The sequence below is a fragment of the Gymnogyps californianus genome, chromosome 3 (assembly GCF_018139145.2).
Source record: "Gymnogyps californianus isolate 813 chromosome 3, ASM1813914v2, whole genome shotgun sequence".
In the NCBI taxonomy this organism is placed as follows: domain Eukaryota; kingdom Metazoa; phylum Chordata; class Aves; order Accipitriformes; family Cathartidae; genus Gymnogyps; species Gymnogyps californianus.
Window position 1 is genome coordinate 108096123 of NC_059473.1, and position 24532 is coordinate 108120654.

At 37.0% G+C, this 24532-nt stretch overlaps 1 protein-coding gene across 4 annotated transcripts in view; it reads right to left on the reverse strand.

Moving 5' to 3' along the window:
• The window catches only part of EIPR1 (EARP complex and GARP complex interacting protein 1), a 96462-nt gene that overhangs the window by 67453 nt on the left and 4477 nt on the right, over window positions 1-24532 (reverse strand). For all 4 annotated transcript variants that reach the window (XM_050894477.1, XM_050894476.1, XM_050894479.1 and 1 more), the window contains exons 2-3: window positions 15085-15168; window positions 8795-8927 (exon numbers count right to left, since the gene is read on the reverse strand). In XM_050894477.1, the coding sequence (XP_050750434.1) occupies window positions 8795-8927; window positions 15085-15168 (217 nt within the window). The remainder of the gene's footprint in view (window positions 1-8794; window positions 8928-15084; window positions 15169-24532) is intronic.

The window sequence follows — 24532 nt, forward strand, 5'->3', positions numbered from 1 at the left end:
TTTCAGTGTTGATATAGCTCCGCCCCCCCACACACACACTTTCCACACCTGCTCCCACCCTCCTTGACATCATTAAAGTAAATCATTCCAAACATCAGACTTCAATGCTGTTATTTTTTCTGGCCCAATATGTCACATTCTAATTTTCAAGTTTTCAATTACATAAAGGTACTCTTGTGGCTGTGAAAATACCCTTGCAACCCAGTTCACAATTGCATAAACAATCAGCATAAACATTTTGTTTAGTTTGCCAGCACAGTTTGAAACAGTAAAAAGAGAAGTTGAAGTCTCCAGACCACTGTTCATCTTACAGCAGCATCAAAACTAAAAGTTAGACTTAACAGTTTAAGCATCAACAAATTATTTCACTGATCATTTCAGTAAATGGCACGGAAAGGAAGAACATAAGGTCCCAGGAAAGTAGGGGGAGTTGCCACAGATAAAGAAGAAACAAAATGCAAAAGAGAAACCACTAATCAAAAAACAGAACAGGCAGACATTTAGTCACAATAATAGATTTTCCTACTGACAGACACTAAATGGTACAGAAAACACCTACAAAATGCTAACAGCTAAGGGCCATACCTTACCACTTTAACATTTCTACAGTCTTCCACAGAACTGATTGCCCAAAGGCTACATACCACCTCGTACCTTCTTGCTTTCTCACAAGTGGTTGCAGCCATATGCTTGTCCTTTAACCGACATATCCCTTATTTGTTTTTGAGATCTCCTTCCTTCAGGATCTCCTTATTTCTCCAATTATACTATTTCCTTCATTTCTTCACTTTGTCTTTCAGATCTGTGAGAGTCAACAGTACATTGGCATTGCCTACGATTATACTCTAGAAATACGGTCATTTTAGCAGCCATCCTTATAGCAGCCTTCCAGTACCTAAAGGGGGCCTACAAGAAAGCTGGAGAGGGACTTTTTACAAGGGCATGTAGTGACAGGACAAGGGGTAATGGCTTTGAACTGAAAGAGGGTAGATTCAGATTAGATGTAAGGAACAACTTCTTCACTGTGGGGGTGCTCACGCACTGGAACAGGTTGCCCAGGGAGGTTGTGGATGCCCCATCCCTGGCAGTGTTCAAGGCCAGGTTGGATGGGGCTTTGAGCGACCTGCTCTAGTGGAAGGTGTCCCTGCTCATAGCAGGGGGGTTGGAACTAGATGATCTTTAAGGTCCCTTCCAACCCAAACCATTCTATGATTCTATGATTTACTTTTGCCCCCCCAAGCATGCCCTTCACCTGCACACAAGAGATACGCTGAAGTAGCTGCGTACAATCGTTTCCTGAAAACTCACCTTTACAGTAATGGAGATAGCTACCTAGATCGAATTAGAGGTTCAGCAGGCAAACTGTATTTTCCACCAATGCAGAACTTTTAGTCTGGATCATTTCTCTATTTCCTTCCCTGTATCTTCCCATCACTTCATGTAAACCCACCAGTTTGCCTTACCCCTTGACTTCTCAAACAATTTTACCATCTCTTCTAAGCGTCCGTAGAACATCTACCAGAATGCAGTAACTACCCAAGTAGCTAGCCATTACATAGTATCGAAATTTAAACAAACCACTAGTTTCTCGCTGACATTCTAAATAGATTCATCAGTATCTCAGAGCAATGCATAAATCTGAGTTTTTATTCTAGCATATAGGATATAATGAAAGCTATATTCAGGTTGTGCAAAGAATAAAGTAGAAACTACTGGATTAAGAGTTCCCTTTATATTTTTAAAAAAATATTTTAGAATGATAGTTTTCCCCAAACACATCATCATGAGCATTCACCCTCTTTCCCGAATATTCTGCTATGCAGAGACCAGACCCAAGTCATTCAGGAAGAAGCCATCCATTGCTGGCAAACTGGCATGGCTGCAAAAACTCTTCAAATGGCCTACAGAAAAATCCCTCTGCATTCCCTATTCCTTTAATGATGCAGCTGAAATTTACTAAGTCCTTAGGAAATAGTCCACCTCCATTTCAACAGTATCCTAAAATGGCAGGTGAGAGAAGGGGAGGGATGTATAAACAGGAGAGCAGATTAAAATGAAGTTCTATATGAAACAAAGCATATGCAAAACACACTCACAAAAACCACGTACAACCTGTACCTACCACTGCGCATCCACCTAACTGGCAAATTTTTCAAACACACATTTACAGTGTACTATAAACTGGACTGACAAAGAAGGCATCATTCAGAGATCGACGTATTTCCAAGTATTCCCCAACTTCATCTTAACCCAGGGATCCCACTTTTTTCAGCCAACCCTAGAGCTGAGGCTTCCATCACCTACTTTACATATAAAAATGATATTAGACACACTCTAGTCTGTTGTCTGCTGGTATTTCTCCCTGCCTCAGAACTCTATTAAAAGTCCATTCAAATTGCTTTCCTATTTCCCCTCCTGTAGCCTGAAACTTCAGCAATACCGAGACCGTATATGGATCGTATGCCAAGGAGGTCTAGGGCTTTGTCAGGTTTTCATTGTTCTAGTTGCCAAGTGACTCCGCTCTAGCGTGATCTACAGGGTTGTGGCATTTCACCTCATCACAAAGAAAAATTTATCCTAGCGTAGGCTAGGATGCTCTTTTGAATAGTGAAGCAAGGCTTCTGTCGAACTTTAAGTAGTAATACACGTGTGAAATGATTTTCCCCTTAACGGGTGAATAGAGCCCTTGGATGGCTACCAACTTCTTGCACATTTGAAGACTAATTTATCTTCATTTTTAAACTTACTATTATATTTAGTCTACCATTATTCTCATTGGTTTATATCATTATTTGGAGGTTACATTCTTGACCCTCATCCCACCTCATCATTATTCTTTTCTGATATTTAAAAGTGCATTTCTACTAAGATGCTATAATCTCCTTAATTACTTTGTCACCTTTCTTACTCACTTTTTTAAAAGTGTCACTCCTGTCACATTTTAATTTAAAGAAAGTAAAAAAAAAAGAATAGTCAACTCACTTCAGCCAGTCAGAATAGCAAAAAAGAAGGAAGGTGTAAAGTTCCTAGAATTGTTCTGACAGGGATTTTCCACTAAACACAGCATCCTCCATTTTAATTCTGGGCCACTGTGAAGCAAATGATTTGATTTCTGCTTTGTTGAACATAACTTTAAGATATTAATAAAGCAGAGGCAAATAAGAGATTAAGCATTAACCAATTAAAATGCAACTGCAGCACTCCAGCTTATTGCCACTTTTATCATCACCCCCCTCTGTATATTGTATCCTTCTCTCAACAATCCATCCTTTTAGCTTTTTTTTTTAAACCTAATCTGTATCATACTGAACTTTAACAATCTAATTTAACTTCTAAAGCTGGAAGACTATCAAACTTTTTTCCCCCCTTAATTTTTACCTACTTTAAAGCTGTCAGTAGCAATCTTATCCTGTTCAAGAAAAAAAAACCCACCCTCTATTTTAATTCAGTTGACTTGCCACAGTAGAGGGGAAAAATGATGCATCAATATGTCACAAAACTGACTAACAGTGCATAAGTTCATCTAGGTATCTCAAGCATTAATTTAACAAAGTCTTCTTCCCCCGTCTCCAAGATATTCAGATTTTAATCCTTATTTTCTCTCTTCTTTCACATATTTATGCACTTTTCTCCCTTCAGTTAGGGAATCTGGGACAAAATACAGCATTCCTAATTCTTGCAATGCTCACAATACCAAACAGCTGCCAAACACATTTGCAAAAAAAAAAAAAATTACTTCTTAGTGTAATGACTGGCTGAAATAGGTAGCTCATGTGTCAGGGATTTTTATTTATTTTAAACCGTGGATCTGAAGGATCCAATTATGTTTCTAAAACATAGGAAAGCCACTACGTTCACAGCTTGCTATGCTGGTATGTCCCCCTCCACCACCACAAAGTTTGTTTAAAAACCCTAGGAAATCATATTTATTTATTAAAATAGAGACGCAAAATTAATCTTACAAAACTTTACCTGTTACTAAATTGGTTTTAATGTTTTATCAAAAAACTTATTATGTTTTATCATGCTTTGGCTACATCTGGACTACCATTTGAATATGAGACAAGCTATTTTTAATGGCAAAGGGGGCAAATGACAAAAAGCAGAAAAACAACATCACCCCTGATCAATTCCTAGATCTACCAACTACACATCTTGTCTATTAGCAACACAAGTTACACAGGAATGGTCTTAATACATTTCTAGCATACAATATTGCTGAGTACGTTAGAAATGTGTAGTATAGGCAAGTAATATGCCTCCAGCAGAGCAAATTTCTGATCTTTGCTGAAAGTTAGGCAAGATTACACATAACTAGTAAAGTCTATCACTTGATAATAAAATCATCTTCCTATAACATCAGTAATAGTATAAAATTCCCTAAGTGATATATCCATCATTGGTAGGAGGGGGGACCACTATAATTGAGACAGGAACTGAGTAGAATAAGTTTTCCCTTCATATATATACGATTTTTCTAAATTGGTATTTTTAATGTGTGCGCATGGGGAGGGGTGGAGAGATAGTTGCACAATTTTGTCTTTATATTAAGACAAAATGGCCTAGAAAATGGTATTTCTGGTTAATATCCAAAGATGTACTTGTTCCAATGCTATTTGGAACAACATTGACATTTGCTATAATGTCAAAATTAGAAATCAAAGTAGGAAATACTGATGCTAACAAGGAAAAGGAGTTTTCCAGTAAATAGTAAATATTCCAACAGACTTTACATAAAAGGGCAGTAACTCTTATTTGACCTGTCTGCCAAAAATAAGAGCGGAGAATCTGCCTCCAATTGTTGAAATATGCTGTATTTGACTTTTGACAGATCTTGCCTAGACTTTCTCAAAAATAAAAGCTCATCTCAAAATGATGACTGAATTGTGGTCACTTGCAAGTTTAGCCATTTATGGGAAAAAAACCCCTGAATTTATCAGAAGTCAGCACTTAAAAAAAATCTAGTGGACAACAAGGAAATCAATTTTCACTGACATGGAAGGCTAGCTATTACGACTCATGAGCACATGACTTTGCTCTTCAGCAGGTGTACCAATAATAATAACAATAATCTACATTTGAAGTTCTACCTCCTTATGCCTCTTTTACTTATATGTGTCAAGGACAAGTAACAAGATTTTACTTATCCATGAAGTGGGGGGGGGAGGGAGGGAATTGTAAATCCCGCAGAGAGTGACAGTGGCAGATTGTTTCTACACTAGCATCACTCCTTTTGAAGGAGGTTTCCTACCTGTATGATTCAGGAGAAAAAAAAGCCTCATAACTATGACTTTGGAAGCAGATGCTGTATATACATCGGGGGAAAAAACCCATACATATATACATATACACACACACAAAAAAAACCCGTTTTAGATAGGTAAAATCCCACACCATCATGCTTAGAAGTAGCTAAAATGCCTTCTTTGAAGAAAAAAACAAACAAACAAACAAAAAAACCCAAAAAACAAACATAGGAACTTCCCCATCCAAGAGGATATTTCAACTTTTAAGAGCCCTGTTACATCAATTCAAGGCCTCTCTCAACCAGAACAGTAAAAAACTTCTGAACATTATATCATCAGCATCCTTCTCAAACACATGCAGAGGGCTTACAACTTTCCATTTGATTCCTGACTCCACAAATAACCTTCCGTTACCAGCTGAATACAAGTATTGGTTTCCCTCATGCATTAGCACTCAGCAGAACTTAGCAAAATAATGTAATACGCAAAGCTTTTTGTTAAGTTTTATGCCTACAAGAGAGAAGAGAAGCAAATAACATCAGATCCCTTGTATTTCAAAACATACAGCAAGACTGCTAGTGTCATCTTTGACTTTGAGGCAGTAGTATTAACTGTCAAGTAGTTAATTAAGTAAAAAAAGTTTGAATGTCTCAATAACATTACAGGCGATGATAACAACTGGATACTGTGGAAAGATTTTTCACTGCATTTTAAAAATATGGTATGATTAAAAAAAGGAAGAGTAGCTAAAATCTGAGGAAAGTATGTTTAAAATTAAATCTTTTATCTTGCATAAGTCAGCTCTAGAAAAAGAATTAATCTGCAGCCTAAAGAATAGCAAGTCCAGATGACTGAACACTAAAACAAACAAATTATTCAGGAATCAGTATTTTTCTGTATCACTAGCTGCAAAATGCTTTTTAAAAATTAATCAAGACTCAAAATCTCTCCTCAAAAGTAGATACACAGTATTACTCTTTCAGTTCAACCATTATTATATTCCCCAAACTTCCTATACAAAAGGCATACTTCTCCTTTTAGACAAAAAACAAAGAGTAGGAGAGCTGTGAAAAAAGTGCTCTTCTGTTTGCACCTACTACATTTTTTTTCATGAAGTAACACAAGATCTTATTCATACCTTGGTTATGCTAAGTATCTGTAAGTGTGAGAAAGTAAAAGAAAACTCAATATCTCTCCCAATATAAAAGAGGAAATTTCAAAGTTTTTTCATGAGTGCTTCACCCTATTCCATTAGCTTACTTCAATGAGCTATGAAATGCAAAATATACATGATTCCACTTTTCTTCAATGCCACATTTCACCACTTATTTAAGCAACTTCAAATAATAGCTATTAATAATGGACACACATCACATTTCTTCAATCTCCCAGTTTCAACAACAGTCAAGATTTGCCAGAAGTACTGGGCTCAGACACAAGAGATGGTCACACTACCTATGACTGTTCCTGACAGCATCATCTCATTTGACTGGTACTTCAATAAGGAAAATAGTTAAGAGTCTTTTTAAAATAACAAAACAAATGCAATATATAAGAGCGTTTTAAAGGTTTCGATTGCTTAATTTGGTCACATTACTACTTGAAATAAGTTGTCTGCTAAACTCAGTATTCCTTATTATGAGAACCCCAAGCTGTGTGCTTTCTGTTCTATATGTTGCTATTTAGAGTCATCAATAATCATTTAAGAATCAGATCTTGTTTTCTGCAGAAAGTTTATGGCTGATCATTCTAAATGAAGATGCATGAAGTATAAACAAAAAAGCTTAATGTTCAGAAACTAGGTAAACTATACCTAGAACACAAAGAAGCTAGACTAGAAAACACACATATTAATTAATAGGTCCAATAATGGAAATCAGAAATTTAACAGAAATTTAGAGTGTTTGGATAGAAGCTCAATTCTAGCAATCTCAGTAAGCTCTTTCCCAAAGAGGATTTTCAATTAATATGCATATTACTATAAGGAATTACTATAACATGCTATAAAGAACATAAATAATTTTATACTCTTTTCTCAAGAAGGCCTATATTTAAGTTTTGTTTTCACCATACTTTCTAGAACAATACTTGAGCTCAAAAATAGATACAAATTGAATAAATTAAGACTGGTTAACATTAAATGGTACATGGCATACATGAAATACTGGACTTGATAAGCTATCTTGTATCATATTGCTGTTCAGTTATGTAGGGAAAAAGAAGTACATAAATTCTTTAAAATGTTTCACACTATTCCATGCAGCACAATATTCTTCAAGAAAAAAAAAAAATGCAATCAACTCTGAAAGGCTTGAGAAAAACTTGGAAACTTGTTTTGGTTTTCTTTAAAGGAGACTTCAGACAACTTTCTCAGATTCGCCTCTGAAACTAGCCAGAAAATTACTATGACAACTTCAGAATTTCAGGCCCGATTACTGCTTTCTCATTTTCTCCATGGATCACTGGCAAGGTGAGAAAGTTATGTCCAGTAAGTCAACCAGAGAGTAAAAGGTAAACAAAACACAGGCCAATACCATTTCAGTGCGCTCTCTTAGTCAAAATGCCCATAATAATTTTCAGTTTAGAAAACAGAAAAAGCTCTCTACTACTCTACTTATCTTCTATAATTGTCTTTAAAAGATTCACATAGGATTTGTGAAAGAAATTCAAATTTTAGCACTTTTGTTTCAATCCAAAAGAACTAGGAGAACCAAGCAATCCTGGAACCTTCTCTCTAACATAGCCACAAGGTTGAGCAGCAGGAATTCACATCTACAGCTGTCCACAGATGCAGGAAGCCTGAAACTCACTACCTTGTTCTTATATTGTTGGACTGTATTTCCATGAAAGAATGGACTAATATTTACTAGAAGAAATAATATTTATTTCAATTGACAGCACAGATTTCTTGCTTGTCAGAGAGAAAAAGTACTCCCTTCCCCAAGAGATGCAAGCGGATTTTTCAAGCCTCATGACAGAAAATCTTCACACCTGCCTCACCTAGGAAACGCACAGAGATCCTTAAACTCAACAGCTGTGCACTTAGTGTTAGGTTACACAAGGAGCATTCCTACTGTTTCTGATGAGATATTTAGATAAGAATTTATAGTTCTCTATGGGCATATCTGCATTTAACATGATAAATAACATTAGATACAAACTTCAACTGCAATTTTAAATAGAGCTTGATGCTGGCATGATGCTGTTTTGAAAGACATTTACTTCCACTTTTGAAAGCAAACATATAAAAAGAATGACACCTAAAATAACAGGAATATATTTTGTTTGCCATGCTTTGCATTAATCAGGCAAGTAACACTTATTTTGCTGCTTTCCTTGACATGAATGCAAAAGTAGACTTCTAACCAAGATGACCTAAGGATATGAGACAAATGAGGTATAGGTAAAGGTACAGCAGATTTTTTGAAAAAATGCCTGTGTTGATAATTCCAATTTAAAGTGTTTACACATAGCTAGATATTAAATCTTTGCACATTCAAAAATATCAAAACACTTAAACAAGTTTAACATGGTCAGAAAGGACTTACTTTTATTGTAGCAGGTGGCTAGTACACCTTTATCTGCAGGACTGGTACTAATGTGCCAAATTTCACCCACTTGATGAAGGAGAACGTTTTTGTTTATAATATTATTTTCATCATCAAAATCTATGATGTGAATCTGCAAATACAATAAAAGAGAACATTAGTGTTTCAAATGTTTTCCTGTGGGTCTTAATTATACACGATGACTGCACAGAACAATTTAATGAGAATTTTACAACAGATATCTACTTTAATTAATTGTTATACTAACAATTTAGTATATCATTGATTTCATGCAGGATATACTTTTCTAGAAAAACACAAGCAATTTCCCTGTTTTGAGGAAATACCATGTTTGTTCTTCTCAATTTTGCAACTTAAAGCTTGAAGGTGATTTTTCATTTTATGGCTAATAGTAAATAAGCCACTCGTATTGCAATTCAACACTTCTTACAGCAATAAATAGATATAACAACATTACAATCCTTAGTCTAAATGTCTGCACCAATTCTGTATCCAAATCATTGAATTTAAACATCCTGCGAAGAAAGAAGGGGAGAGAAGGAAAGGACTCTCATTTGAAACAAATACTGTAAACTCACTAAGAAACTTTTTGAGAGTTCACTTCAGCAGTCACATATCTGTACCAATATATAAACCTGTAATACTTTCTATACTATATGGAAAAATAAAACTTTGAGCTGAAAGATGAAGAAAAACAATAATGTTTAAATATATAGATAAGATTTTTAAAAGGCATACAAGCTAGGTTTGCTTTTTGTGATTTTGTTTATTGTGGGTTTTTTGTTTGTGGTGTTTTGTTTTTTTTTTTTTTTTTTTTAATAGGTCTACGTTACTCTCATTTTTCCTCCCTATTTGTAGTTAGCCGTTTTTCTATAGTTGCCTCAGAAATAGAAGAAATTGAGAAAGATTCTAGCCTGGCACAACATACACAAGTAACTTTACTCATGGGACTAATTCCACTAAGCTCAACAGTGAACAAATAAATTCTAGAAGACTCACAATTTTTAGAGAACTGTATCCTCATTAAAAATTCATTAGCAAAGTTGGGTGAACAATGAAGAGAAAAAACCCAAGAGACATCCTATCATAATGACCGAATTAAGTCTACCAAATTAACTACTGAATCACCGCAAAAATCGTAGCTACAGAGTATTACAGAAAATTTTCTTAAAACACAGAAGCTGCTAAATGGGTCTCAACTTAGTCTGAATTGGTAATATTACACACTATTTTTTTTTTTTAAAGGGCTGAGTTTACATGTTACTTTTTTCCTTCTTGTCCAAACACTGTCATGTGCAACTCCTCCTTCAAATATAATGCTGGACCCTCATCACCTGTATTGTTCTTCCATTCTGTCATCCAAGGCATATAAGCACCTCTGCAGTTGATTAGCTAAAGTTGTCTTTTCAGACTTCATTTGTTGCCCTGAACCTAGAAATCTACCCAGGAATCAGGACACTATCCATCTACCCCAACAACTGCATATCCATCTTCCTGTCCAACTTAGAGTGACCCTCCTGCCTTTCAAAACTCTCCAGAGTAACATCGCTTAGACTTATCTATCATTTCACTTTATTTTGGCTTTCTGTACATCCCCTCTCTGTTCTATTCCCTGGATACCAATTCAAGAGCTTCTGTCTATACAGAAAGCTCTTGTTCATTTCATCATTAAAGATCAGTTTAACCTCATCCCTTGTTTTCTGGGGGTTTTTCTTAAATAAAAATTGAAAGACATCATCTATTCAGCCTTCTATGCTGCTCTTATCAGATACATTTTGATGTTCTGACTAAACTTACAACTCAAACTGTTGACAAGTCAGACAGCTACTTTACAAGCACAGAACTGGAAGGTACAGAATAGCAACATATTCATAACTCTAAGGTAAAACATTTTCAACAGACTCATGGCAAGAAGAGTAACTCCTGTTGTTATTTTCACACAGCAAAATATTGATAATTGGCTTTAGCATAACAGAGAGAAGGGGATCTCTCAATTTGCTGAGTCGGGTATTTAACAGAGAAACAGTGTGAAATATGTGAAGGTCTGTCATAGTTTAAAAAAATTAAAAGTTTTTTTAGTTTCCCATGTAAGGCACAATCAGGTCTGCTAAATGTGTTTGTTCTCAGCTATCTCAAAAAAAGGAAAAGTGGGGGAAGGCAACCTTCCATTGGAGTCACTGGAGTCTCCTTTGGCAGCTTAACTCAAGTCCCTGAAGGTGAACCACAAATCTAAATCCCATTTACTACAGTCACACACATCCTCTACCCACTCTAACCAGGTTAAGAGGGTCACTCAGCACATAAGCTAAGGGAGCGCTCTCTACCCCACCTGAAGCCCTTTGAAGGCACAGATAACCTATTTCTCCTCTGCTGTTATGTTTCTGCTTCAGCTGAGATCATGGATAGCTGGAAACTGCTGGAACACACAGTTAACCAATTAAAGGTCCAGACTGAGACTTTTAGGAAATATGAAGTTTAATTCTTATGCAAGGGTATTGTTCATACCCTTTTAAGTTGAAAAATGACATCTTTCACAGCTATGCCAAACAACACAGTCTACCAGAAAAAGTTGATCAGCTTAACAGAAAGAACTGCAAAAGTTCCCCCAATGTTTTTCTGCTAACAATCTTCTTAATCACGTTGATTTGAATACAGGATAAATTGTATTTACCATATGGAATAGTGACTTCACTAGATACTAAGGACAAAAGAATTTTCATAGAAAATATACTAGTACCAAATACCGTACCAGTGTGATGCCATGAAGACAAATATTTGCAGAAAGAAATATTCACCTGTAATAACTGTCTGACAGAACTGGACAAACTTCAGTTCTGCAGGGTGTTATCTGTCAGTTCTTGAATCATGATCTTTCTAACTTTTCCTGATGGAGTGTAGAAATGAGCTTTACCATGGATTAGTCAGTGCAGCATACGGACACTACAGATGAGGATATAGCTTACTTAGGCTTACTGTTTTCTAAGTCCACACAGAGAACTTTCTCAACGTGACTGTAGTGTAATGGTTAATGATACGTGTAATCATAACTCTAGTGGAACACAATCCTTGTGGAAAACACCTCTTAGAAGTGACTAGTTTTATTACCAATAACTAAACCAATGAGATACTAATATGCTCTAACTACACTGGGAAAAATTCCCACTGAACACAAGTCTAAGTATTGAGGAAAAAGTAGTGAGATTTGAATGAGAACAAATAACTATTTAGTCCTCCTCAAAGTCTGGAGGAATTACTGATTGCTAAGGAAATTACTAAGGAAAGGAAACTAAAACTAACCAATTTCAACACAAAGTATCTCTTTTTCTTCAGTTATGCAGTCTCCATCATTGATTTTCTTTCATCAGGCACTCATGGGCAGCAGAGACTGGAGAATTGTTTTAGTTCGGCCAATGCCCTGCTTTGTGCCTATATAATGTTATGCACTAAGGTAAACCACGAAAATAAGCATTTTGGGTTCTAAAACACAAGACTGAAAATAACTTGGAGAGTTCCAAGAATGAGAGAGATGAGAAAAAAATAAGTAACGTATACTTCCTTCACATGTTTCCAAAGCATACAGTAAATGCATCAAACTAAGAACAGTATAAAAAGCCACAGTTTAGCAACAATGAAAGTATTGAGGATAAAAGCTCCAAAACTACACTGTGTAGAACACAATGCATCAAAGAGAAACTACTTAATTTCCAGCAAGTTATGAGGACCAAATGCCAAGTACTACACACTGTTAATATCTCAAATATTGACAGAATATAAAATCTTACAAACATTTTCCTTTGTTTTGAAATACCAGTGTTAATAGGAAAATATTTTCACCAGATCTCCTATGAATGCCTAAATGGCTTCATACAGCAGTAAACCTCAATGAGGCACAAGTTACCATGCCAGCTGTACAACTACCGCTCTTTCATTTGCACTACACCTGTCCATGACCAGAACGGAAGAAATATTCTACACGTGATGGCACTGCATAAGAAACCTCTCACTGTGCAGTACTTGGTGAAGCACTAGAGGCTGCAAGCCAGCTCCTGAGTTAGGTTAGGTAACTAAAAAAAGTTTTTAAGCAAATCTAGAGAACCTAGTGCTGAATTAAGCAATAATGACTTGAGGCCTAGGGCACTTCTTGGGGATTAGCAACTAGCTGAGAGGAGCCGATGGCCTGAGGCACAGCTAAAGGCCAATAACCCCCAAACATTTGTTAATACCCTAGGAAGTGTCCTGCATTTCTATTATTAATGTTATTCATTGGAAAAAGAAAAGTATACTCAATAAAGTTGAAATATGTGTAAATATTTCTCAAATATGTAGTATATGCCCAATCAACTTACCTAAATCAGAATATTTAAATTATTTAACATCTGCTGGATATCAACTGATAAGTGAGAATGGTTCTCCAACTACAATTTTGTATCAGGATTTAATTAGTTGAAGCAAGAAGTAAAAAACCACATAGAAATCATAGTAGAAAACCACATTATAACTAAATGTCTGAAGAACATCTGAGACAGCACAATCAAAAATATAATTGTGTGTATTTATTTTTAACTAAGTTTGTCTGCCACTTCTTTTGTTACTGGTCTCACAAGTATTACCTGAAATGTAAAGAAACTGAATACTCCAACCCCCTTATGCCTTTGAATATTTTTTTTTTCCCCCTCGAGCCTCATTCAGTATTATCATTGAGTAACAAACTCAAAATCTCACTGGGAATTTACAGCTCACATCTCCCAGAGCTATGGTTCCGAGTTCATTTTGTGCAGTCCATTACAGACCAGTTTCAGAAGAGTTGGTGACTGCATCCATTCTAGGGCCTTCTGTGGTGGTTGTTAGCCTTAGCTAACAGCCAGACTCCCACCCAGACACTTGCTCCCCCCAAGCAGGACAGGTGGAGAAAATAGGAAGAATAGGAATGAGAAAGCTCATGGGCCAAGCTAAAGACAGGGAGATCGCTTACCAATTACTGTTGCGGGCAAAACAGACTTGACTTGGGTAAATTAATTAATATATTGCCAATTAAAATAAAAATGTAATTACTAATTTGGGTAGTGGGAAAGAAAAAGACAAACCTTAAACCAGCAACTTTTCTCCCCCCTTTCCCAGGCTTAACTTCACTCCAGACTCCTCTAACCCCCTCCAAGTGGTGCAGGGGGGTGTAGGGCAGTGGTATGGTATGTATGGTCAGTACATAGCATTTTCTCTCTGACGCTCTCTCCATCTCACTCTTTTCCTCTGCTCCAGCGTGGGGTCTTCACGGGCCACGGTTCCTTCAGGAACATCCACCTGCTCTGGCACAGGTGCTCCACAGGCTGCAGTGGATAACCTGCTCCACCATGGAGCACCTTCTGTTCCTCTTGACCTTGGTCTTATCTCTGTTGTTTCCTCCGCTGTTTCTCAGTCTTTGTTCCCTCCTCCTCTTTCCATCCAGCATTTTCTCCCCTTTCTTAAATGTCTTCACAGAGGTGCCACCAGGCTGACTGTTTCAGCTGTGTCCTGTAGCGAGTTCACTGGAACCAGCCATGTCTGGCATGGGCAACCCCTGGCCTTTTCTCACAGAGGCCACCACAACAGCCCCCCTGCTACCAAAGCCTTGCCACCTGCACTCAGTACAGCCTTCTAATTCTTCTGGCCTCAAGATCTTCTTTCCATATGAAGGCATTTACTGAAATTTAGTCACGAAAATTAAAATTGCTGTACAATTAGAAGTATTGTACTCTTAACCACAGAAGAAACAGCTCAATAGAAATTGAGCCACGAAAGTCACTCAAATTTTAGTTTAAATTGTTGTTAAACTTATGATCAGAAAGGACATAGCTGATTGCCAATAATTAATAATGAAAAATCCATTTTATGAAGCTTCACACACACAGAATTGTGCATGTACCAGGAGTACCATTAGAGCCAATCAAAGCTTAAAGACTTTTGTTTTACTTTGCATCTCTTCTGCGGTTTAAAGATAGCTCCAGAGAATATATAGATTTAAATTAACAAACATATGGCAGTTCCTTTACTAAACCAATCTGATTTAGTCACACTATTTAGAAGAGTAATTTAATATTCAGAAAATACATACAGCTCTCTTTCACCTACATTTCTTACCAATATCTTTACATTCTACTCACAGAAGTCTTCAACTTGACTATCACTTAACGTTCAAATTCAACAAGGGGGAGGAGGCGGAATGATATTGGAACAAAGTTAAAAAAAAAAAAAAAGAGGAAAAAATTACAACGGATATTTGACAGAAAAATTACCTGATTGTCATATCTAAGAGACTGTGTTCCAACCAAAAATCTTATTGCATCTGTTTCTGCTGTCTGAGGTGTTAAAGCTCGTGCCTATGGAAGAAGAAAGCCATTAGAAAAGTCCAATTAATACAATCCATTTCATTTCAGCAAAAATCTTGAAGCTTAAGTATCAATTATCATTTTAAGCATTACGTTCTTACAATCTGCAGACTTTGCTGCCCTTTATGTCTATTTTAGTTAATACATTTTTGTGCAGTTTCTCACATTTGTGAGGTGCGTGGAACATACAGGCGCTAAATACATTATCTGGCCTTCATCATAACAGTGACAATATTCAATATTATAGCAGTTCTTCTAAGCTAATTCTCCTTTATCAACTGAAAAAACTCCAGAGAACAGTGGACAATTTTTAAATAAGTTAGCTACAATATCCAAGAAAGAGGCTGTTCTTGCAGAAGTTTTCAAACCACTCAGACTGAAGATGCCTGCATAAAAATGAATTCTTTTTCTCACCATTAACCACCAACTTTAGAAGAAAGTTAAAAACCAAACCCCTTCTTTTCCACTCCAGGCCACTAAAGAATTGTCTGAACGATAGGAGAAATAATTTGTTATTTACCTATCAAAATTTTGTCATAATCTTATTATTTTGTTGTATTATTGTTAATGAGAATGCTAGACTCTCTGCCTTGTTTCTTCAACTTGCACCAACCACAGTCTTGGAAGAAGCAAAACAAAACAGTTAAGGGCCATGAGAGACACTGAGAAAAAAAGTATAGCTTGAACTAAACCCACAATTGCTAGTTTGCACTAGTCATTAGTAGCGACTTTCTTCGCTATTTTGAGTAAATGGGAGGTAAACTAACACACAAAGGCACTTTTAGCAACCGTAAGTAGACTGTGAGGAATATCCACTACTTCCCTACGCAAAAGATACCCTAATAATATTGTTCAATATAATTTTTTGTCAAAACAGAAAAACAAACCTTTGCAGTTCACATCCTATTTGGCATGAAATAGTTCAGATCTGTTCAGACACTAAAGCCTGTATTGCAAGCAAATACTTCAGAAGGATTCAGCTAACTGTTGAATGGCCCTTCTTAATGCCATGCCGTTGTGCAGCTAGTTAATGATTACATTCTAGATTCAGGAACATTTAGCTACAATATAGTCCTGTTTGAAACTTACTTTTAAATTAATATCAGAAAGATGCTTGGAAGGGAATATTTGAAATACATTATATCACAATACATAAATTTAGAACAATTTAATTCTAGAATAGCAACTTGAAGAGATTTGATTTTTCTTAAATAAGACAAAGCGATCCAAGCCCTTGTCTGGCAGTAACAATAAGAACCAACTCATTTTTCAGAATAACCTCTGAACTCCTACAGAGCAGATACTTCTTATCTTGCATCTGAAATGTGTGACTTAGACAATGCAATATTTTGCTTAAAATTGAGCATAAAAAGTTAAAAAATGCAATGAGCTTAGTAAGTATAGGCTAGTAGCGTAACATTTATATAGAAAAAAGCACTAGAGAACATGATTCAGTGAGTAGCTTGCATTCAAAACATACTTAAATGCAGATCAGAGATCAGTGTGAATCCGTACCGATTTGTTTGTACTCTCCTATTTATGCAGCACTTACCTACAACAAGCCTAGATAGTGTTTCTGATTGACAGAAACAACTAAAGTTCACCAAGAAGATTGCAGAAAAGCTTTTATTTTGTCTTGAACAAAATTTACATTTGCAGATCTTTGGCAAGAGCTCCTTTTCATTTCAGATCTGCTTTCAATTATTTTGAAGAAAACACTAGAAGTAAGCCAACAGCTATGCATCTCTTTCAATCAAGCAAGCTTCTGTTGTTTCTATAAGTCAAATAGAAGAAGAAACCTCGAGGATCTTCAATAAAATAAAGAAATAAAGGGCGTTTTCACCCCTTTTAAAGCCTTTCGAGTAGGTCTTATCATGCTTCTTTCAAAAATGCATCAGGTTAGACACAAAGTGCCCAAAATAAAATTATGTCAATACATGGTAACCTGTATGTCATTATCTTCTCCATCTCTTGTTTAAAGTATTTTTAAATTATTTCCCATTTTGCGGGGGGGGGGGGGGGGGGGGGGGGGGGAATCAAAGGCCTGAGAAAAATATTTAAACACATTTCACAACAAGAAACACACCACTGTTTATTCTGCCATAAAAGACTACAACATCCATAGAATACAAGGTTCAAACTCATCAAGTGTTCATAAATCAGGAAGATCTGATTCATAATAGAAATAACAGTACAATGGACTTTCAGTTGTCTCCTGCACAAAGATATGTCTGCAAAAATTTTGTCTACTTTGAGTTACTTTTAGAAGTTATTTCAACAGATGATGAAGACACTAAGAAACCCTTGTGATTAACAACATAACTGAATTTGGAGTGCTGTCAAGATCAAGAAGAGTGCCTTAAGTTTGTCATCTTGTACTGCAACCTGTCAGAGCAGGTTGCAAATAACATCTTTCACAAAAGCATCCTGCCTCATGACTGCAGCTACTAGATAGAAAATAAACAAAAAGCATAGTATAATGAATATTGATTAATCTAAACCAATAGAGCTTATTATTTTTAGAAAAAGTCAGCATCCATGGAACACTAAACTGCATATAGGTAGTAAACTCTTTTTGGGGCTAAGATATTAAAGTATTATTTACTAAGAAAATTGCCGAGATGCATAGAAAATACCCAGAACACACATCTGAAAGATGTGAACAGTGAGAAAACAAGTCGTCCTTACACACACAGTCACAGCAAAGCCCCACTTAACTGATGCTTCTAGACAATGCAACAACATATATAATTAGATCATTTCATTTTTTAAGAAGGTCGAAGACTAGGAAAAAATTATTAGCAAGCAAAGATTAAAACATCATGAACCACAAAGAACCTTTTGGTCACATGTCCAAATTTCATAATCACCAACAGCTCTATGAGGAAATGTGCATGGTTTAAAGTAGGTAGTTTTACAAAAGAGGGGTGATACAGCAGCAACTTGACTGTGATTGATGCTCTAACCAAATATTTTATTTTAACAGTCTAGAAGGAAGTTTATAAATACGCAGTCAAAATTCCACTCAGCTAACACAAAGGAAATCCTGCCTTTGGAAAGCAAACACCAAAGACTTCTCAATGCCATACAAGTCTGCCAAGGAATCTGAACAAACCACCCCTCCTTAGAGGCTTTTCAAAGTCTATGTATATATTCTGCATGTTAGTCTGTAGCTTCTGCAGTTCTCATTTATTCCACTAAATTAGGGGTTGCACACAATCACAAAACAGAAAACCAAAGGAACGCAACAATTGTCAATTCATCTCCGTTTTCAGGAAAGAAAAATATCTCTATGGATGACAACAGATGCTGAGCAACTGTTGCAGAGATGCTGGAAATAGCATCACCATGCTCCAAATGCATTCCTGACTAGTACTCTGTACATCATAGGGCTAGACACTCTTACCCACTAGACACTCTTACCCACACTGAATCTTTCAAGGTGACAAAATCAATTTGGAGAAAAGTTAAGGCTGAGGTAGAAAGGAGAGGAAAAAAAATATCTTAGGACTCCAGTGTAAGGAATATTGTGTGTACTCAAATACTTAAATACATTTAATGTGTTAATGAGAAATACTAGGTTCCACATGCCATATTCAAGAAAGACTTTTTTAAAAAGAGCACTGTGGCCTGCTATACTACAGTTAAAACTCAAATACTCTTTTTTTTAAACTTTCTAAAACAAGGTGTGAATTCATACTTAAACAGAAATACAAAACTGAACAGCCTATAACAATGGTCAGACTGAAGTTCAGTATGGGTCAGGGAGACAGAATCTAGTCAAGCAAACATAACAAACTGGCATTTTCATTTACTGCATCCTGAAGTACTTTATAGAGCCACAAATTACCTACTTAGAGAAGAATAACCATATGCATGCAAAAATAAAAATTAAAAAAGCATTCACAATGCATCATCTGCTCCTAAGATAGTACAGCTGCCATGCTTTTAGTAGCAGAACCACAAATTCTGCATGAACTTTGAACATGCTATACTTCTACCACAGCAGAAAGGAAGTAAAACTAAACCCATAGCGAAGACCACCACCACCTTGCAGGAACAGAGATCAAAAAGAGAGGGGTGGAGGTGGTAATGAGTCATCTAAAGCTGAGTGTAGGAATTTTTACTAGAAAAGAAAACAAAAGTTATTTATTAGTTTTATACATGATCGAAATCCTATGTTAACATTTCCCACTGGAGATGAAACATCTCAGATTTAAGATTTCATACCACCCCTCCATATGCAAATATGTAAGTAATGAAGGATACAGAAAACTTTTTATCCTGCTACTATTCCCACCATGGAAACTGTAGCTAGTGCACATGTAACTAGAAAGCAAACATCACCTACTCCATTACCAGAAGACCAGTCCTTTCTTTACTGTGTGCATTGAGGGATTAGAGACATGGAAACATGACTGTGCACTGCTGCACAGGTGTGCACACTAATTCTTAGACTGCATCACTTTGGTTAGACATTCTGGGCTTAAATTTCCTTCACTGACCTGAAATGTAAGCATATTTATTTTTGCCTCCAAGTTGGATCTTTGCAGTCAGACCCTTTCCCAACTAGTTATCATTCTAACTCTACCATTAAAGTGAAACATGGAGGACTCCTTTGTTTCACTTGAAAAAAGAAACAACAAGAACAAACAAACAAAAAAATCAGTGGATTAGTTTAAACTATTTAAAGGGAGGGTATAGAAAAGACAGACTCTTCTTTGAGGTGCACAGCAACATGATGAGAGGCAGTGAACATATGTTGCAACATGGGAAAATTCAGAGTAGATATTCGGAAAAAAATTCACAGTGAGGGTAGTCAAACACTGGAGTAGGATGCTCACGTATGTTGTGGAATTCATCAACCATGGAAATACTCAAAACTCAGTTGGACAAGACCCCTAAACAACCTCATCTATTGAATCTACTTTGAGAAGGGTGTTGGAATACATGATCTCCAGAGGTCCCTTCAAACTTAGGTTGTGATCCTATGAAACTCTTGCAAAGTAAACTGAGCTGGTCACGCAATTTGTATGATTATTATCATCAGCAGAGCTGTACAGACTGTCGTGACAGCTCCTTTTGATGGGAGCTGACATAACAGATTTCCGTCCTTATCTCCAACACAGTCAGTTATGCACCCACTAGATGAGTACACCTTACTTCTACAGTGCGCTTGTTTGAATACAGTGGTTTGAGCAGAAACATAGAGCTGACGTATCCTTAATGTTGCTTACTTCACAGAGGTGACTCCACTGTTGAAAGCTTAACATCCCTTTATGCTCTTAGTTGAATCTGTGCCACAGAATGGAGTAATTTGCTTACCCACAACAGAAAAAAAGAGTATCAGATCCCAGAACTGCCACAGATTGATATCTAGTAAGTCTACAAATAAAATTGGCAATTAACAGACTCATGCTAGACTGCATTGCCCTTATCAAAGACAAAGGTGTAGATACATCTCCCTGACAAGACATAGAAAGGATACTCATCTGGGAAGAGAAAAAGGAATATAAAATGGGTTAAAAAATTTTAAAAGGGTTGAATATTGATATCAATAAAGAATTATTGAAGAGTTTGAAAGAGTTCACATAAAGGCTCCAGAAACTTATTCCAATATATTTTTAGAAGACCAAATTCATAACAATATCAAGAAAGTCTTGCTACCTCCATCTGAAATAAGACCAGATTAATATTGCTTATTTGTGGGCAAATGAAAACGAAAGGAATAGCGTATCACCTATCATGAACTGGCTACCAGTTTGTAAGAACACCTGTGAAAATGATTCACAGAAGAAAGGACTGAAAGTTTGTAACCAGTCATGCACCTTTGTGAACCATATTTTGTTGAGCACACTGTGGGCAAAGGACAGAGATCTTGTTAATATGCAGGAGGCTGCCAAATTGCCTGATGAAGATATAGCAAAACATGCTTGAGAGGGAAATCAAAAAGCTGAGACATATTAATGGAAAGAAATTCCAACTGTTTCCTAGAGCAAGCTTGAACTTCCAAAGAAAGCCATTCAGCCTACAGCTAGGAAGATCCAAACCCAACAAGAACATTTAAGATCAATCTAAGGAAGAGAATAAGGCAAATGAGAAAAAAAAGTTGCCCTAAACTGTGGGAAAAATAGTTTAAATTCTACTTTAACATCACATATTATCCTCAAAGGGTAGGCAAAGAGGAAAAAAAAAAAAAACCAAACCCACAAAGAACTATCAAACAAATCCTGACTCACAGGAAGCTAGTACGATGTTCCCAGAAGTTCACAGGTTAGGTAACCAATGATGTAGTCTGGTTTCCACGAGACAAGAAAGAAAAATAACAAGGAACATGACCAAACTTTTTTACCCAGTGATGGTGATGAGGAAACAGGTGCAGCTACACGGCAGGGACAAGTCAACTCGAGAAAAAAAACCTGCCACAAACTGTAAGAAAACAAGGGCAAACTTGAGCAGACTTGATCAAACTCCTACTCCAAAAAAACCCAATGTACTCATCAGGAGAAACCCAGTCCCTCAAAAGTTATTCCTGTCAGGCACACGTGCTTAACAGATCCTACTGCGTACATAGTAATTATGGTCAAAAGAGTAACAGGCTCACGCTGAACTAAGACGCAGCTTTGACACCACATAAGCTAGTTGCTCCCTTGTCTTAGAAACAGGTCCTGAAATGCATCACATGTAAAGGAAAAGGACAACAAAGACTTAAGTGCAAATTCACTGCAAAAACAGACATTTATTTATGCAATGCAAAGGGCACACAAAAACCTAGAATATAAGTGTGACAAACAGCAGTACAAAGGTAAAGCAGAAGAAACAGCAATCATTGTGCCAGAAAGCAGGAAAGACTAACTGGAGACCGGGCATCATGTCCATGCCTAGACCAAGCTCAGTGCGAAGTTGGGCAAAGATCACCTTCTGCCCTACCCTGACAATTTAGATACCTGCAGAATAATAAAAACCTCTGAGAGAAAGAAATAGAACAGAGCCTGCAGAGAGAAGGGACCTTGACAACAGCAAGAGATGATCCAGAGGAACACAATGACAAACCTCAAAAAGATAAAAAAGGTTGGTTTAAACCAAAGTGCATTATGGAACTGTAATGCACTGAATCTCTACACTTTGTTCGTAAGTTCTCCTGAAACTTTCCCTTCTCCACGTCTTTTGAAATACCAGCCAAATATACAAAGTTACTTTTTTAATTAGACTGTTACTATTTAGGGCATTAATAGGCGAAGAAAAAAGGATCAGTACCTCTTCAATACATATTTTGTCTTGCTGATGCATTGCACTGGTTTGGTATCAGCAAACAGGAAAACAGACACTGACCCCAACATTTGAATATTTGTATTACATTTAATACAATCAAAAGAATTTCTGCAACCCATGTATCATTTGAAATTCATACAATCAATCTGTACTAACAAGCAGTGAACTTGCAATACAAAATGTAAAGGGGACAGTATTTGGCTTGCAGTCCCCAAATCTGAATTTAAAGTTATTTGACCATCTGCTTATTGCTGAAAACCAGAAATAGTACACTGCTACTGGGGGGGGAGGAGGGAAGGGGGAAAGAACTGGCTTTGCTGATGCCTCATTCTGGAGGCAAAATACAAGTTCCCCACCCCCCTCAGAGAAGCCCTAGGCTGCTAATGTCATGAATATTATTTTTGCCTTCTGGCATAATTTCAATTTTCAAGTAAGTACACTTTGATTTTTACTTAGGTAGGACTGCCTTGTTTCTCCCACCACAGTAGGAGTCCCTCTATCATTGCCTGTAATAAGCTGCAGTGACTCTATCAATGAAGAGGCTGGCAGCGTACATGCCCAGGTGACCTCCAGTGCTCTCAGACAGCTGCTTTCTCCAAGTCTTTCACAGCACAAGAATTCCCACCACTGACGTATTTATTGCACTGTCCCTATTCCAAAGACTGACAGATTCTGTAAACCCTCACAGCAACAAAAGCAACCCTCACACAGTCTTGCATAGCACAATCATCCTTAGAAATCCTGTTCATTTATCATGAACCACAATGGTAACAATCTTCTTTTAATAGTTCCTTCAAGTTCACATAACTGTATCTTCATACTGTCATTAGTCTGTACCATACCTAATATTAGCAAGATCCTGCTAATTGCTTGAGCGTCCCAAAAGAAATTGTGGCACTGTGCTCCCCCGGCCCAACCTGACCTGTATTTCCCCTAACCCTGCTCAAGTGATAACCACCAGTGGCGGTCATAATGGATGCTTCTGGTCACACGGATTTGGGGGAGACAGATAACAATACAATAGCCAAGGGCTAATTTAAGCAATGCACCCACCTTACCACAGTGCTGGTCAATGTCCGACTCAAGCCAAATTTGGAAGAAACTAAAATCTGTAGTCAGTATGTAAATATGACTATAAGTCAATTATCTTACTCCATAAATAGTGGACAGCCCATGGCCCGTTGAGCTCTCCTGCACAGCAGCAGGCTGCATGCCAGGATCTCCCCTTGAGTAGGGATGCCTCTCAAGGTTACTCCTTGAGGTTGAGAGAATCCTTATTATGTCAGACACTCGGTAAGTGAATTGGGAATAAGCACGCTGAAACTTTCAAATCTTAGCTAAGTGATATAAAGGATGGAGTGTGCACACATAATCCTGTAGACATAAACTGTTGACCAAGTCTGGGTCTAAGTCTATGTGCTGCTGCACCTAAACTCCCCTCTGAGAAGGGGTTTAGAAGACAAGGGGGTCCGTTCTAAACCTCATGACTCAACAGGAGGGTCTCCCTGACAGTTTTGTCCTCTATGCAGTAAATAATCAAGAGTACCTTGCCATCGAATCTTGTTAAACCACTGTTGCATTTACTATCAAACTTTGTCAAATCACCATTTTAGATCAATAAACATATTGCTGCTTCTCTCTTACGAGTCAAGTGCGTCACTCCATCTGTGACAGAAATAGTTTCCACCTGATCCACTTCATGCATTACGAAGATCTTTGGGGGATTAGTTAAGAGAGTTTTGCCACTTATCTACTTTTTTTCCCCTAGTAAAATTTAAACCTAACAGTATGTTAGATTGAAGTTCCACGAGAAGTCCTCCCAGCTGAAATGCTGCCCTCAAGAAGGGTCCTGAAGAGAGAGGCAGATAGGAAAACAAGTAAGAGAACAGACACTGAGCCTGGATTAAAATATACAGGATTGGCACTCATGAGGCAAGTAATCTTAGAAAAGAAAGAGGACTGAGACAAAACCTAGGAATTTCACATTATCATGCAGTTTCTTGAACTGATTCAATTTTCAAAATAAATCCTCCAAAGACATCTCTAAAGCTGTATCAAAATCATTGTTTACATTCTGTTTAGG